At 41.8% G+C, this 18,464-nt stretch overlaps 1 protein-coding gene across 7 annotated transcripts in view; it reads right to left on the reverse strand.

Annotated features, from left to right (window-relative positions):
* The window catches only part of kifap3a (kinesin-associated protein 3a), a 206,669-nt gene that overhangs the window by 116,338 nt on the left and 71,867 nt on the right, over positions 1–18,464 (reverse strand). For 6 of the 7 annotated variants that reach the window (XR_009795737.1, XR_009795738.1, XR_009795739.1 and 3 more), the window contains exons 7-10: positions 17,336–17,462; positions 16,756–16,852; positions 7,338–7,516; positions 6,235–6,397 (exon numbers count right to left, since the gene is read on the reverse strand). Coding sequence is in view for 4 of the 7 variants with exons in the window: in XM_061825096.1 (XP_061681080.1) it covers positions 6,235–6,397; positions 7,338–7,516; positions 16,756–16,852; positions 17,336–17,462 (566 nt within the window). In the remaining 3 variants the exon portion in view is untranslated. The remainder of the gene's footprint in view (positions 1–6,234; positions 6,398–7,337; positions 7,517–16,755; positions 16,853–17,335; positions 17,463–18,464) is intronic. The other variant, XM_061825097.1, reaches the window with a different exon arrangement.

The following is an 18,464-nucleotide window of genomic DNA, read 5'->3' on the forward strand; positions in this document are numbered from 1 at the left end:
CAATTTTCCCAAGATGTCTTGATCAAAAGCGATAAACTTTACACTGAAAGCTGTAAACCAGTATCTTGTGGTTTTGTTTAGGGAATAAATGCTTCAAATAGAAGTGTAAATGGGGTGGATGGTTTTGTGTACTGGACTGATATGGGTCTTTGAGCTGTCGAACTTTGTGAATGTGAACACATTTAAAAAAAAAAAATTAATTACATCCAAAGGTTTCCATGTAAATGCTGCATACCCATGGAAACAACAGAAGAAAGTTTTTGTTGCCATGACAGTGAACATATTCACCAGAAAATGGCAAATTATCCATAACATCCTCTGCAGTCCATCCAGGATTTATTCCCAGCTGTCTGAACCCATGGGTACCTGAGGTTGCCTATCTCCAATTCAGGCAACAGTAACGGCAGTGACTGGATTTTCCACATGTATAAGAGCTATTTTAAAAATTACGATTAACAGCTCCAAATCAGCCCAGCTTTTTGCCATTTACATTCAGATTTATCAAAATTAACATTTGTTTTTACATTATTATTGTTCCTGCTAGAAGCAGCATTTGTCCAGTTGATGCTTGTTCAAACAAAGTCCCATTCTGTAGAGTGTACTTATTTTCAAGTCTATACTGCTTATAGACGGCTTCTGAGAAGGAAGATTTAAATGCTCTCCATCCTGAATTTTTTTGTTTTGTCTTTGTGTAAATATTGATATATTTGTATATGAAGTAAACATACACCTGTGTGTTTCTTTCGGCTTGTCCCTTTCGGGGTGCCACAGCGTGTCATCTCAGATGAACGCATATATATATTTGGCACAATTTTTACGCCGGATGCCCTTCCTGACGCAACCCTTCTCAGGGAGTGGAGGCCTCAGTGGGATACGAACCCACAACCCTTGGTTTACCAAACCAGTGCTCTAACCACTGAGCTATGGGGCCTCATGAAGTAAACATACACCACAGAACTAAAACCATAGCATCTTTATTGAACTTTAGGCTTACATTGTATTTAAATATGTTTCTCTCAAAACATTTTCATTGAATGACTATTTGTTCTTTCAATATGAGAATTTTAAGGCCTCCTGAGGTTGAAATACATGTTGCAGTATCCTCTCTGCTGTCGGAAAGGTATGTGTTCCTTTCTCATGAACAGGCACTTTATCAGTCTGGCAAGTTTTAGAATGTACCAGAGATGGTGAATAATAATTCATTTCAGATGGAGCAAATAAATATTTGATCTTTCAGTGATTTATCAGAATACCCACTGGCAAAGACATGACCAGTCTATCATTTTAATGATAGGTGTATTACAACCGCGTGAAACAGATTATATAAAAAATCTACAAAAACCCAAAATAAAAAAAATTATGTTGCAATTCATTGAGGGAAATAAGTATTTGACTCCTTATGAAAACATGACTTAGCACTTTGTGGAGAACTCCTTGTTGGCCAGTACATAGGTTAGATGTTTTCTTGTAGTTTACACATCACAGGAGGAATTTTGGACCACTCCTCTTTGCAGATACTCTTCAAAAACTCAATGTTTCAAGCCTGTACTTTTGCAACTTCAAGCTTCAGATCCCTCCACAGATTTTCCATGGGATTTAGGTCTGGATGAATGGCTAGGCAACTCCATGACCTTAATGTGCTGCTTCTTAAGACAGTCTTTCATTTCCTTGATTGTTTTACATCATCGTAGTGATGGATGGCCCATCCATGACCCATATGAAACTTTTTAGCTGAGATAATAAGGTTGTCACCCAGGATTTTATGGTCCAAAACTCAATCTATAGTTTCTTTGATGCTGTTAAGTTGACCTGTCCTCTTTGCAGAGAAACACCTACAAACCATTCTGCTTCCACCTCCATACTTGAGTGTGGGCGTGGTTTCTTGAGGTCATAGAGTGAATTCCTCTTCCTCCAAACAGGGTGAGTCAAATTGATTCCAAACAGCTCAAATTTTGTCTCATCTGACCACATCACCTTCTCACAATCCTTCTTTGCAGAATTCGGACTAACCTGTACATTTACAGTGAAGAAAATAAGTATTTGAACACCCCGCTATATTACAAGTTCTCCCACTTAGAAATCATGGAGGGGTCTGAAATTATCATCAATGGTGCATGTCCACTGTGAGAGAGATAATCTAAAAAGAAAAATCCAGAAATCACAATATATGATTTAACGATTTATTTGTGTGATACAGCTGCAAATAAGTATTTGAACACGAGAGAAAATCAATATTAATATTGCGTACAGTAGCCCTTGTTTCCAATTATAGAGGTGAAACGTTTCCTGTAGTTAATGCACTATCAGGTTTGCACACACTGCAGGTGGGATTTTGGCCCACTCCTCCACACTTGTCTACCTCAGACAGGTTTCTGGGCTGTCGCTGAGAAACACAGTTTCAGCTCCCTCCAAAGATTTTCTGCTGGGTTTAGGCCTAGAGACTGGCTAAGCCACGCCAGAACCTTGATATGCTTCTTATAGAGCCACTCCTTGGTTCTTCTGGCTGTGTGCTTCGGGTCATTGACATATTGAAAGACCCAGCCACTACCCATCTTCAATGCCATGACTGAGAGAGGTTGTTCCCCAAAATCTCACAATACATGGCCCCGGTCATACTCTCCTGAATACAGTGCAGTCGTCCGGTCCCATATGCAGAAAAACACCCCCAAAGCATGATGCTACCATTCCCATGCTTCACAGTTTAGATGGTGTACTTGGGATAGAACTCATCATTTGTCTTCCTTCAAACAAGATAAGTGGAATTCTGACCAAAGAGTTCCATTTTGGTCTCATCTGACTATAAAACCTTCTCCCATGCCTCCACTGTATCATCCGAATGGCCATTGGAAAACTTAAGACAGGCCTTGACATGTGCTGGTTTAAGCAAGGGAACCTTCCGTGCCATGCATGATTTAAAGCCATGACGTCTTAGTGTATTACCAACAGCCACCTTGCAAACGGTGGTCCTAGGTCTTTTTAGGTCATTAACCAAGGCCTGTCGTGTAGACCTGGGCTGATTCCTCACCTTTCATCATTGATCCCACGAGGTGATATCTTGCATGGGGCTCTGCTCTGATTGTGATTGACCGTCGTGTTTAGCTTCTTCCCTTTTCTAATCATTGCTCCAACAGTGGACCTTTTTTCACCAAGCCACTTGGGAATTTCTCCGTAGCCCTTTTCAGCCGTGTGGAGTTGTACAATGTTGTCTCTGGGGTCTTTAGACAGCTCTTTGGTCTTGGCCATGTTACAAGCTTGAGTCTTACTGATTGTACGATGGGGTGGACAGATGTCTTTATGCAGCTAACGACCTCACACAGGTGCATCTGATTCAGGATAATAAATGGACTAAAGGTGGACTTTTAAAGGCGGACTAACAGGTCTTTGAGGGTCATAATTCTATCTGATAGACAGGTGTTGAAATACTTATTTGCAGCTGTATCACATAAATTGTTTAAAAAAAATCATACATTGTGATTTCTGAATTTTTCTCTTTAGGTTATCTCTCTCACAGAGGACATGCACCTACGATGAAAATTTCAGACCCCTCCATGATTTTCAAGTGGGAGAACTTGCAATATAGCAGGGTGTTCAAATACTTATTTTTGTCAGTGTATATTCTGCTTGTGTCATTGTCAGTGAGTAGATTTACAAAATCAGTTAGGAATCAATGATTTCCTAAACTGTAAGTAGATTATTTCTTTACGAATGCTACTTTGCAAAACATTTTACTGTTCAAAAGCCCGTTTATTTAACATGCTAAATTGGCTGTCTCCAAGATTGTTTTGTACCGCAAGCTGATCACAACAATAGAATAGGAATATTTTGAGGGAAGAGAAGTGAAGGAGCCCGATCTGCTGTACGGGTTTTGAGAAATTCTGCCTTGATATAGTTGGGCTGGTACCAATCCTCTTGAGAGGGGTTGGATTTGCTTCCATTCTGCAGATACCTAAGGTGAGAGGTGCACAGCCAAGTGTGGGTATAATTATTTCCCCCTGGGACTCGGTGCCTATACATTGAGGTTGACCCTGATGCACGAGAGGGTAGACTAATCAGCATTCGGGTGGGGCACAGATCCTGATTGTTTGTGTCTATGCACCAAAGAAGTGTTCAGAATAACCACCCTTTTTGGAGACCTAAGAGGGGTGCTGGAGAGTGCCACCTCTGGGGAATCCACCATTCTGCTGGGGGACTTCAATGCTAATGTGGGCAACATGACAGTGAGAAGTCGAAGGGTTTGAATGAGAGGAACATGGTGGTGTTCTGTTAATGGACTTCTGTGCTCATTATTGTCCGCCATGAACACCATGCTAAGGCATAAATAAGGCTATCCAGGACACCCAAGGCCGCACTTTAATGATCGACTTTGTGGTGGTATAACGGACTTGCGTCAACTCATCACCACCTGGTGGGGGAACATGCAGGCAACAACAGGTGGCTGACCAGAGCTGTGGCCGTAAAGTTGGTAAGGGCGTCTCTCTGTGGCAACCCCTGACCTCATTGGTGAACACTAATGGTGAAGGATGCCATCAAGCAGCCAAGTTCTATCGGGCCTTTCTGGCTAGTGGGATTCCTGAGGCAGCTGATGGCTACAACCTGGCAAAGCGTTATGCAACATTGCTGGTCACTGAAGCAAAAACTTGAGCATGGGGGGAGTTGGTGAGGCTATGGTGTAAGACCTCTTGATGGCTTCAAGGAAGTTGTAGCCTACCATCCTGTGTCTCGGGGGGCAAGCAGTGCACCATCAAAAGCTCCTCATTGGCAAGGCTCCGAGGTTGGATGACATGTTGAAGCTGTCCTAATTGACACGCCTCCGCAACATTGTATGGACATTCAGGACAATGCCTCTGGATTGGAAAGCTGGAGTGGTGGTCCTCCTCTTTAGGAAGAGGGAGGTGTGTGTTTGAACTATAGTGGGATCACACTCCTCAGCCTCCCTGGTAAGGTCTATTGACTCGTACTGGAGAGAAGGGTCAGTCAGAAGTTGAATCTCAGATTCAGGAGGAGCCATATAACTTTCATCCTGGCTATGGAACAGTAGATTAGCTCTATAACGTTAGCAGGGTCCTCAAGGGTGCATGGGAGTTCGCTCAAACAGTCTACATGTGTTTTGTGGACTAGAAGGAGGCATTCAATCTTGTCCCTCAGTGAGTCCTGTGGCATTGCTTCGGGACTATGGTGTACCGAACCCACTGATACAGACTGTTCAGTTCATATATGACTGGTGTCAGAGTTTGGTCCGCATTGCTGGCAGTAAGTGTGATTGATTCGCTTTCGGTGAGGTCTAGACACCACCAAGGCTACCCTTTGTCGCCGATTCTCTTCATAATTTTTATGGACAGAACTTCTCAGCACAGAGGAGCTCCAGTATGATGACTTCAGTATTCCATCTCTAATTTTGGCTGACAATGTGGTTCTCATGGCTTTATCAAGCAGTTATCTCCAGCTCTCATTGGGGCGGTTCACAGCAGCCTGTGAAGCATTCCGGACAGCAAGGACGTGATAGTATCTTTTGCAATGTTAACTGGAAAATTTCAAGTATTTATACAAGAACGCATTACATCTCGTCCTCTCACGACTGCAGACTATTTTTTTTAATTCATCAGGATGTCATAATACATGACGGGACGGTGGAGCAGCTGGAAAGCGTTTGTCTCACAGTTCTGGGGAGCCGGGTTCAATCCTGTCCCTCCTTGTGTGGAGTTTGCATGTTCTCACCATGCCTGTGTGGCTTTTCTCCAGGCACTCCCTTTTCCTCCAACATCCCAAAAACATGCAACATTAATTCGACACTCTAAAATGCCCTTAGGTGTGATAGTGAGTGTGGCTGTTTGTCTCTATGTGCCCTGCGATTGGCTGGCAACCAGTTCAGGGTGTACCCTGCCTCCTGCCCATTGAAAGCTGGGATAGGCTCTAGCACTCTCGTGACCATTGTGAGGACAAGCAGCAAAGAAAATGGATGGATGGATGGATGGATGGATGGATGGACAATAGTCAGGAATTGATTCCGCAATGGGTGCATTAAAGTCAGCTGTGTGAAGTACTGGAGTATTGTTTTATTCTTTGTTTCCCGAGTACACAAATGGTATTCCTAGTCATTTATGCTCAATGATGAGAATACAAATTTAATAAAATTTAAATTAACTGTTTTAGTTTTAACAAGCTCTATAAAACCTGTCTGAGGTTTGTAATTCTTCCACTGGCATACAATCACAAGTGAGTTTTCAGACAGATTACCGAGGATTGAGGATAGTTTGGCAATTAGTCCAGCCTCAACCATCTGGTTGCGCAGAGCAGTGTCAAATGAAAGGTTGAGTAGAAGGCGTAATGTAGTGCTCAGTAGGTCTTCATGCTCACATGGAACCAGCAGAGCCAGCTTCTCCACTGCGAATACTTGAACCTATGAACAATGGACAAATGTACACGACATACAACCTTAGATAAAATATAACTTGATACAACTGTATGCATTAATTAATACAACTGGCGGAACGATGGCGCAGCTGTAAAGCGTTGGCCTCACAATTCTGAGGACTACAGTTCCCGCCTATGTGCAGTTTGCATGTTCTCACCGTGCCTGCGTGGGTTGTCTTGGGGCACTCTAGTTTCCTCAAATATCCCAAAAACATGCATTAATTGGAAACTCTAAATTGCCTCTAAGTGTGATTGTGAATGCAACTGTTGTCTGTCTCTGGGAACCAGTTCAGGGTGTACCCTGCCTCCTGCCCGATGATAGCTGGGATTGGCTCTGGCACTCCCATGACCCTCGTGAGGATAAGTGGCTCAGAAAATGGATGGATGGATGTATCAACAACTCATCATCCATCTATTTTCCGAACCCCTTATCCTAGCTAAGGTTGTGGGTGTGCTGGCGCCGAGCTCAACAGACTGTTGATGAGAGGCAGAGTACACCCTAAACTGGTCATCAATCACTCAAAAGGCACCTACTGTACAGTATAAAACAACCATTTGCACTCACATTTACAGTTTATTGTCTTCAATTAACCCGACATGTATGTTTTTGAAATTTGGGAGGAAACCGGAATACCTGGAGAAAACCTACTAAGAGAAAATGCAAAAGTCACAATAGAAGGCCAGATTGAATCTGAAACCTCAGAACTCTGAAGCTGATGTGCTTACCAGTCTGGCACCATCCCCACAACTAATCATGTACACTATATATAGGGTGTCCTAAAAAAAAGTCTAGACACTTTAAATAATTGTAAACTTGGTGCTTATAATAATTCAAGAGTTTTAACATGTTAAAGAATTTACAAATATGTAAAATGTGTATATATTTTTTGGGACACCCTGTATTTACTATCATTTTGATCTCTCACCATGTCATTCTTGTTCTCCATGAAGATGGAAAGTTTCTTGAGGAATGAGACGACAACTAAAAGAAGCTCTTCATCCTTTCGGTCTAGAATCTTTACAAGGATGTTAACTATATTTTTGTTCCGCATCTTTAGTTCTGTGTGAGTGTCTTCAGCGAGGTTCAACAACAGACACAAAGAAACTGCAGACAAACAGAAATAGTTAATATTCATGCAATTTCCATTGTAATTAACAAGGGTAACCAGGAACAATATAAAACACACTCAAGTAGGCAGGCTAAAAAAATGTATAAAAGGCTGGTTACACACAGTGGAAAGAAAATGTATGTGAACCCTTTGGTGCTTGTTCAATTTCTGTATAAATTGTTCAAGAATATAGTTTGATCACATGAATTGGATCTTTTAAACTGCAGGAACCTACCTTGGTAGCTTGAGTTCCTCCTGCCCCCCCCCAACAATGGCTAAACTTGACAGCTCATACCATATTGTCGTCAATGTCTTGTGCAAAATTCCTCACCATAACGATGAGCAGCATTGTTGTTTGCAGAGGAAGACTCACCATACAGAGGCACACTTCTGAGGCCGCAAAACTTTTCAAATCTTTCAAACCAACCATTGCTTGCTGAAAAGCCTCATCCTCGAGGGGGTGAATCAATCCTTGAAGCTTGAGATTTGTCAGTACTTTTATAAGCCTCTTCATCATCGTCACTGGGTTGTTTTTCTGCATTCCCCTATCCACAAAGCTAATGCAGGTTCCAATCGAACAATCGTCTTATTTTGCAGAGTCCCACACGTTTCGCTTCCTTATTAAAAGTTATTGAATCTGTTTTACGGATGTTAGCCACATTCTTCTTTATGTCACACAGCATGGATTCATTCACGCTATAATGGCATGCCACAAAAGAAACTTCTGCAGGCTTTGATCATAACCAAAAGTTTTACTTTTTCACTGATCATCATCATTGTCCTCTTCCTCTTGGGCACTTCAGAGGAAGCTTTTGTAAAAGCACAGTGCATCGATGGCATTTTGAATTATGCCACTGTGTAAGGCTCATGTCCCTAATGAGTTTTCCAGCAGATAAATCATATTGATAGTCATCTGCAAGCTTAATGGAGAATCAGTGCATACTGTAGGTCATTCCCAAACCCAGATGAATGTAGACGGTTGCATGAGGAAGGGCATCTGGCTTAAAACGTTGCTAAACAAATATGGGCGTTCATCCAAAGAATTCCATCCCGAATCAGCCGTGGCCAGGCTAACAATGTCTGCCACTCGCCCCTTTCACCTGGAGGGTGCCAGCAGAGATTCAGCTGCTCTGGGTCGAAAACAGAGGTGGAATCTGGGTTTTTGGCAAAAAGAGAAGAGAAACGCACAAAGCCAAGACCTGACCGTGGAAACTTTGAATGTTAGGACTATGACAGAAATATCTTGGGAATTGGTTGACCTGATGATTAGGAGAAATGCTGATATATACTGCGTCCAGGAGCGCAGATAGAAAGGTAGTAAGGCTAGAAGTTTATGGGTAGGGTTCAAATTGCTTTTCTATGGTGTAGTAGGGAAGACAAATGAACCAGAGGTTACCTTAAAGCAGGGTTTGGGAATGTATGGTTCGCGAGCCATATCTGGCTTGTTTGATGGTTGCATATGGCTTGCAGAAGCTTCATAACAACATACTATACATGTCATTTCTGTCACAACGCAAATGCGGCAGTGACAGTTTGTCCTAGTAGGGTAGGCGTAGTTTGCTGTCCAATATGGCAGTCAATGTGCGCATGTGCAGAAGGGTCAAACGCAGATTGTGTGTGTCTAAATTATAATGACAAAATTGCAACTATGAAATACTGAAACATAAAGTGACATACTAAGTTTGCATTTAAATATCCTGCGGGGGCAGGAGGAAGAAAGCATGTCAAGAGCTACTTTCCAGAGTCAAAGTTGATCAACAACAACTCCGTGTTTGGACCCAACAAGGTGGACAGAATTCAGATAGCTTTGCTGGCGCTTTAGCAATTGTAATAAATGGAAAGCCATTCACAGATGGGAAGTATGCCAAAGCATTCGGTCTTGATGTTGTCAATAAACATTTTGACAACTTTATGGCAAATCAAATTTTATTACGTTCACGATTCACGGATGGAAGTCTCAATGTCTGCATGAAGCTTAATATAACAACGTATGAAACAGACTCCGAAGCCACCAAAAAAACCATGCAGCTCCAGAAGTTGCATTAATAGTAAGACGTAGTTTTGTCATCATTGGTTAGCAACATTACAACAATGTTATTTAAAATAATTCAGAGACCTATTGTACTCTAAAAGTGTTGGCCTTACATAAATGCACAAATACACCTGTATTTAGTTTTTAAAATATTGTATGGCTCTTGTGAAATTACATTTTAAAATATTTGGCATATATGACTCTCGCAATCGAAAGGTTCCCAAACCTTGCTTTAAAGGAAACTAAGAATGTCTTGAAGGTGAAAGGAGTAACAGAAAGGGTAACTTGAAATGAGGGTGTTATGTATAATGTGATGCGTGGCTATGCCCCACAGTAAGGATGTGACATAGAGGTGAAAGAAAAATTGTGGAAGAGTGAGAATTAAGAATGGTGCAATTTGAATGGACATGTTGGTGAAGGAAACAGGAAAATAGGGTGACCAACAAGAGTAGAAACACGCAGATGAATTACAGCTTGTCTAGGTTATGAAATCTATAGGAGGTTACTGATTGTCATGTAGTGGGAGGGGAGAGTGTGGCTAGACAGCATAGGATGGTGGTGTGTAAGATGATGAAGATGATGGTGTTGGCGAGGAAGATGATGAAGACAAAGGCAGCTCACAAAGGAATAGTGTTGTGCAACTTTTCAGGAAGAAGTAAGAAAGGTTATCGGAGGACAGCAAGAGCTTCCAAAAAACTGAACCACGACAGACAAGGTGATCATAGAGACGGGCATGAGTTTACTTGGTGTATTTCTGGTAGGAAAGGGAGGAGGGAGAATGGTGGAACCTCAAAATACAGGAAATAATACAAGAAAAGAGGATCGCTAAGAAGAGGTGTTACGTTTCCAGAAATTGGAAAATACAAGGAAAGAGATAACCTAAGAAGAAGTGGGACAAAGAGGACCAATGGGAGTAAAAGGGAACACATTTGAGATATGACGTAGGTTATGGTAAGAAGTAGCAAAGGTCAAACAAGAGATGTGATGTATGCTAGGTTGGACACTAAAGAAGGGGAAAAAGATGTATACAGGTTGGCCAGACAAAGGGAAAGAGATGGAAAGGATGTGCGGTAGATTAGGGTGATTAAGTGTTTAGATGGAAATTTGTTCACTGGTGCTAGCAGTGTGCTGGAGAGATGAAAAGAATAGTTGGTGTTCATCCTCACAAGGATCGCAGGAGTGCTGGAGCCTATCCCAGCTGTCAACAGGCAGGAGGCAGAGTACACCCTGAACTGGTTGACACTCAATCGCAGGGCACATTGAGACAAACAACCGCACTCACAATCACACCTAAGGGCAATTTTTATAGTGTTCAATTAATGTTGCATGATTTAGGGGTGTGGGAGGAAACCGGAGTGCCCGGAGAAAACCCACGCAGACATGGGGAGAAAATGCAAAGTCCACACAGGCGGGGACAGGATTGAACCATGGACCTCAGAACTGTGTGGCCAACGCTTTCCAACTATTCCACTGTCCCGTTGGAGTTATTGAATGAGGAAAATCAGAGAGAAAAGAGAAGAGATCATGTATGTAGGGTCAGGATGTAGCAATGATTATTAAAAGGGAAGTTAGAAATGTACTAACGGAAAAGCAGTTAGTCCTAATGACATTCCAATGGAGGCATGTAATCATCTGGGAGAAGTGGCTATGGAGTTTTTGACCAGCTTGTTCAAAAAAATTCTAACAGGTGAAAAGATGCCTGAAGAATCAAGTGTGCTAGTGCCCATTTCTAAGAACAAGGGTGATGTGTAGATCTCTGGGAACTACAGAGTAACAAAGTTGATGAGCCACACAAAGTTTTGGGAATGAGTAGGGGAGGGGAGACTCAGTACAGCAATATGGTTTCATGTGTAGTCCAAAAACGACATGGATTATTTGCCTTTAGGGTGTTGATGGAGAAGTACATAGGAGGTCAGAAGGAGCTACATTGTGTCTTTGTAAATCTAGAGAAAGTTCATGACAGGAACTCAGAGAGGAACTGTCGTAATACATGCGGAAGTCTGGAGTACCAGAAAAGTAGAATAGTACGGGATATGTAGGAGGGCACCAGAAGAGTAGTAAGGTGTGCTGTTGGTGTGACAGAGGAGTTTAAAGTGAAGGTGGTACTGCATCAGGGATCAGCCCTAAGCCTCTTACAGTTTGCAGTAGTGATGGATAAGCTGAAAGATGAGGTAATAAGAGTCCGCGTGGACCATGAAGTTTGCAGACGACATTATGATCTGCAGTGGAAGCAAGGACCAGGTGGAGGAACATTCAGAAAGGTGGTAGAAAAGAGAGGAATGAATATAAGTCAAAGTAGGACAGAGTATAAATGTATAAATGAGAGGTGAGGGGGGAAGTGAGGCAACAAAGAGAAGAGATAGCTTGGGTGGAGGACCTTAATTACTTGGGGGCAACAGTCATGAGCAATGGTGCATGCGGTAAGGAAGTGAAAAAATTCATCCAAGCAGGGTGTAACGTTTGGAGGAAGGTGTAAGCTGTATCATGTGACAGAAGAGTCTCGGCTCGGACAAAGTTTACCAGCCATGATATAAGAATTGGAGACAGTGGCACTTAAGAGGCAACAGGAAGCAGAGCTGGAGGTGGTGCAAATGAAGGTGTTGAGGTTCTTATGAGGAGTGACCAGGTTGGATAAAATTAGAAATTAGCTCTTTAGAGAGATAGCCAAGGTTAGAGAGTAGACTTTGCTGCTTTGGACACATCCAGAGGAGATAGTATATTGGTTAAAGGACGATGAGGACAGAGCTCCCAAGCAAAAGCTTGTGACCAAAGAGAAAGTTGATAGATGTAGTGAGGTAAGACATGAGGGATGTTGGTACAAGAGAGGAGGATGCAGGAGACAAACTTACATGGAAAAGGACAACTTTACAGTGATCCATAATAGGAGTATCTTTAAAAAAAAAAAAAATGTAAGTATGTCCTCTCACTAAAATATGATAAATATATTAATTTATTGAAGAGTAACTGTATTCAATGAAACACCCTTTTAAAGTATGAAAAATATTTAAAATCGAGATAAAGATTTGAAATAAGGCAAATGTGAAAGCTTTTAAATATCATTTTTTCCCCTTGGGTCAGTGTCAGTATTGAGTAACATCAGGCTCATTTGCTTATGCTACCCTGAAGTAATAAGTGCAATAAGCCATTCTGATGATTTGCTTTGGTGTTTTATATCAGCCCTTTTGCAACACCCATTCTCTCTTGAGGTTTAACTGTTGGACAGATATCTTTATAAACATTAATTATTTTTTCCATTGAAGCACTGCCATATTGTGATGATTTCTCTGCCATGCTTCAGTTGCCCAAAGAATGTGCCCTATCTATACAGTGTGCCCCTTTGTAAATGTTAAGTACAGAAATAGATCCTATAATTGAGACTGCGCTTTACAATCCGGTGTACTTTATGTGTGAAAAATATGGTATTCTAATCCGTTGTGTGTTAGCCATGAGTCCAATCTTGTACCATTGATTGGACTCTGGGCTGTCTCAAGTAGGCTCACAACTGACTCTGCTAAGCTCTTAGAGAATCCGTCGCTTAAAGGTTCACTAAGTTACTTGGTTACTGTTCCTCCCTGTCCTGTGAATGTTTATTTTCAAATTTAAAAACTGTGAAAACGTATTGTTGTTAGTTGAAGCAAAGTATTTTTGTTCTAATTTATGCAGCAATTTAAGAAATCCCATGGGTTTACATACAGACCCAATTCCAATGAAGTTGGGATGTTGTTAAACATAAAAACAGAATATGACTATTTCCATATCACGTTTAGCCTATTATTAATTGGATACAATAGAAAGACAAGATATTTAATGTTCCATCAACTTTTCTATTAACAACATTCAATAAACATTTGGGAGCTGAGGACTGCAATTGTTGAAGCTTTGTAGGTGGAATTGTTTCCTGTTCTGTCTTGATGCACAGTGAAGAAAATAAATATTTGAACACCCTGCTGTATCGCAAGTTCTCCCACTTAGATAGCATGGAGGGATCTGACATTTTCATCGTAGGTACATGCCCACTGTGAGAAAAAAAATCTAGAAATCACAATGTATGATTTTTTTAACGATTTATTTGTGTGATACAGCTGCAAATGAGTATTTGAACACCTGTCTATCAGCTAGAATTCGGACCCTCAAAGACCTGTTAGTCTGCCTTTAAAAGTCCACCTCCACTCCATGTATTATCCTGAATCAGATGTCCCTGTGTGAGGTTGTTGCCTGCAGAAAGACACCTGTCCACCCCATAGAATCAGTAGGACTCAAACTTGTAACATGGCCAAAGTGGAAGAACTTGCAATATAGCAGGGTGTTCAAATACTTATTTTCTTCACTATACAAACAGATTCAGCTGATCAACAGTCTGGGGTCTTCATCATCATATTTTATACTTCATAATGCACCACATTTTAAATGGGAGACAGGTCTGGACTGCAGACAGGCCACTGTAGTTCTATTTTACAATGAAGCAATGGTGTTATAACACGTGCAGAATTTGATTTGGCATTGTCTTGCTGAAATAAGCAGGGGTGCCATTGAAAAAGCCATTGCATTGATGGCAGCATATGTTTCTCCCAAACCTGTATGTACCTTTCAGCATTAATGGTGGCTTCACAGATGTGTAAATTACCCATGCCATTGGCATTAACAGAGCCCCATGCTATCATAGATGCTCGAATTTGAACTTTGCGTCCATTACAGTCTGGATGGTTCTTATCCTCTTTGGCCTGGAGCACACTATGTCCACAATTTTCAAAAACAATTTGAAATGTGGCCTCGTCGGACCACAGAACACTTTTTATCCAGCCATTTTAGATAATCTCGGGCCTAGAGTAGCCAGCGGGGTCTCTGCATGTTGTTGATAAATGGCTTTTGGTTTACATTGTAAAGTTTTAAGTTGCACTTACTGATGTAACGCTAAACTGCATTTACTGTCATTGGTTTTCTCAAGTTTACTGCCCCCATGTGATGCTATCCTTTACACATTGATGTCAGTTTTTGATGCAGTATCAGCTGAGATCAAAGGTAACAGGTATTCAATGTTGTTTTTCGGCCATGTTACTTACAGTACATCCAGTAATTTCTCCATATTCTCTGAAACCTTTGATGATGTCATGGGCCATTGATGATGAAATGTATAAATTCCTTGCAACCGTACATTGAGGAACCTTGTCCTTAAACTGTTATACTATTTGCTCACGTAATTGTTCAGAAAAAGGTGAACCTCACCCCATCTTTGCTTGTGAATAACTGACCAATTCGGTGAAGCTCCTTTGATACCCAAAGACCCACCCGTTCCCAATTAGCCTCTTCATCTGTGGAATATTCCAAACAGGTGTTTGGTGAGTGTTCCTCAACTTTCTCTTTTGCAGCCATAAAATTCCAAGTAAATGATTATTTGTTCCGTTCATAAATTTTAATAGACAGAATTTGTAGGTGCACCCGAAGCATAGGGCGGGTCCAGTTTGGTGGACTCAGTATTGCATCTCTTCTCTTTGCAGATGATGTGGTTCTGTTGGCTTCATCAAGCCGTGATCTCCAACTCTTATTGAAGGGGTTCGCAGCATAGTATGAAGTGGCTGGAATGAGAATCAGCACATCCAAATCTGAGACCATGGTCCCAATTTGGAAAAGGCTGGCATGCCCTCTCCAGTTCGGGGATGAGATCCTGCGCCAAGTGGAGGAGTTCAAGTGTCTTGGGGTCTTGTTTATGAGTGAGGGAAGAATGGAACACAAGATCGACAGGCGGATTGGTGCAGCGTCTGCAATGATATGGACATTGTATCGGTCCGTTGTGGTAATGAAGGAGCTAAGGCAAAACGCGAAGCTCTCTATTTACCAATCGACCCTGACAAGGTGTCGGTCATGACCAAAAGAACTAGATCCCAGATACAAGCGGCTGACATGAGTTTTCTTCGCAGGGTGTCTGGGCTCTCCCTTAGAGATTGAGTGAGAAGCTTGGTCATCCAGGAGGGGCTCAGAATAGAGCCGATGCTCCTCCAAATTTAATGGAGCCAGAAGAGGTGGCTGGGGCATCTAATTTGGATGCCTCCCTGGTGAGGTGCTCCGGGCACGTTTCATCGGAAATAGACCCAGGGGACAACCCAGGACATGCTGGAGAGATGTCTCTTGACTGCCCTGGGAATGCCTTGGGATCCCCCTGGAAGAGCTTGATGAAGTGTCTGGGGAGAGGGAAATCTGGGTGTCGCTGCTCATGCTAGTGCCCCCCGGTAGAAGATGGACGGATGATTACTGGCTAAAAACAAAAGTTCATTAGTTTGAACATTAAATAGCTTGTGATTGTAGTGCATTCAATGAAATATAGGATGAACATAAATTGCAAATCATTGCATTCTGTTTTTATTTATTTAACACAACATCCCAACTTCACTGTAATTGAGTTTTCACTTTTTTTCTTACCAAAGATAAAGGAAGGGGCAGAAAAGACAAATATTTTTGAAAAATAAAATTAAAAATGGTAGCTGCAAACAAATTCTATTGACAATGTGTTTATATTGAAATGAGATTTGACAAAATGAAGTTTGGAAAACATTTATCATGTGGTGGCCATTTTTATTGATGTAATTCTGACGGCATTGATGTAAATTGGCTTCTACTTTCTCCAACATTGCTCTTTTAATTTTGGTGATACTAGCTTCCTTCTACTCATCCAGTATACAGGAGTCTATGGGCATAAACACCTTGAGGTGTCCTCACAAAAGTAAAAATAATCACACATGGCACCAAGGAGCATCAGCAAACCTGGAAATTAGGTGGTCACAAAAACAGGATGAAATCGCCCCATCCCATTGCAATTCACAGATAAAGACAGGATGCATCATCTTAATGTAACACTCGGAGAATACAGTAACCCAAATCAACCAAAACCAAAGACCACAGGCCAAATGAACAGTCGTGGTGGAGTGAGTGGAAGGCAATTTGCATCAACACCTTCAGAAAGATATCGATGAAAATGGACATGATGTTATGGTTGTTTTCCCCCACTTGTCTAATACTATTTCAATGCAAACACAATGATGTTCATAAAATGTGTTTGCAGCTACCATTATAACCATTATTTTGCGAGCAATCCAAAAATAGTGGTTGCTTCTGCCCATCCGTGTGTGTGTGTGTGTGTGTGTGTGTGTCTCCGTACACGTTTTCTCTCACAACAGAAATGTAATCATGTGTGTGACAAAAATACATTACCTCGAAGAAGCTGCTCCTGTTTAGTCAGAAGGCTTTGATACTTTTTTAGGGACTTCTCATGCTCTTTCCTCAGATTTTGGTTCTCTGAGAATTCTTCATGTGAAACCAGTCAAGGAAAAATAATATACTGTAAATGTAAAAACTACTACCATTAAATGCTTCATTAAAAAAATATTTTCAAGAGAATGATTAATGACGGCACGGTAGCTCAGCTGGTAAAGCCTTGGCCTCACAGTTCTGAGGTCCTGGGTTCAAACCCTGACCCGTCTGTGTGGAGTTTGCATGTTCTCCCCGTGCCTGTGTGGGTTTCCCCCAGGCACTCCGGTGTCCTCCCACATTCCAAAAACATGCAACAATAATTGGACAGTCTAAATTGCCCCTAGGTGTGATTGTGAGTGTGGCTGTTTGTCTCCATGTGCCCTGCGATTGGCTGGCAACCAGTTCAGGGTGTATCCTGCCTCCTGCCTCCTGCCCATTGACAGCTGGGACAGGCTCTAGAACTCCGCACGACCCTCGTGAGGATAAGCGGCGAAGAAAATTGATGGATGGATGATTAATGACTACTTCATTTAAAAAGGATATAGGCCTTCCTCTTCCTTTGGAGCTCATCTTGCCAGAGGTCGTATCTCTTGAGCTCATGTTCGATGATGTTCATACATAGGGCCCCAATCTTGAAATGAGTGATGACTCCATGGAACTGAGAAAAACTAAAAAATATGAATTTATAACTATTGTATCAGGGTTAAAACCCTTAACCAGGTAAAACACAGGTTGAGACTGAGGTCTTAATTAAAATGATGACCTGACCAAGCATTCAGCAGCAAACAAAATGTAACAAACAGTACGTAGAATAGTTTTACATCAATTAAAGTACAAGATTTGTGAATGGAGTTATAATTAAAAATGCAAGGACTGTCCAAATTATTTCTGTTTGTCCTTTAAAATTGGTATAGTATTCTATTCACAACTATATTATTTCAACTGGACGCAAATTTGGACAGCACGGTGGAGCAACTGTTTGCCTCACAGTTCTGTTTCAAATCCCAGCCCTGCCTGTGTGGAGTTTGCTTGTGTGGATTTTGCTTGTTTGCTCCCCGTGTTTGGGTTGGTTTTCTCCAGGGACTCCGGTTTCCTCCCACATCCCAAAGACGAGCATTAATTGGAGACTCTAAATTGCCCTTAGGTGTGATTGTGAGTGTGGCTGTTGTCTGTCTCCATGTGCCCTGCGATTGGCTGGCAATCAGTTCAGGGTGTAGCCCGCCTCCTGCCCGTTGACAGCTTGGATAGGCTCTGGCACTCCCCGCGACCCTCGTGAGGATAAGTGGCGAAGAAAACAGATGGACGCATATTAGGCATTACAGAATTGAGCTGTCACACAAATGACCCAAACTGTAGCTGAAAAGTTACTCGGAAACCACCATCAAATTGTCCGGTTACAGCAACATGCAGTTACAATATGGCACTTGACTTCAGAGGTCACGGAGTAACCTTTGCACAAACCAGTGTCCATAAAAATATGAATGGAGTATGGTAATCACAATATACAGCTAAAGACTAAATGGAACAGTCCTTAAATAGTTCGGGTCCTACCTGGAGGAAAGGAGCTACTCTGCAACCATTGGAAGTACTCAATCTCAAAAACTGACAATGACATATAGGGTCAAGCGTCAGTTCATGGACCCATGTTCCACTTGTACAGTATACGCCAC

Source organism: Syngnathoides biaculeatus, chromosome 7 (genome assembly GCF_019802595.1).
Source record: "Syngnathoides biaculeatus isolate LvHL_M chromosome 7, ASM1980259v1, whole genome shotgun sequence".
Classification (NCBI taxonomy): domain Eukaryota; kingdom Metazoa; phylum Chordata; class Actinopteri; order Syngnathiformes; family Syngnathidae; genus Syngnathoides; species Syngnathoides biaculeatus.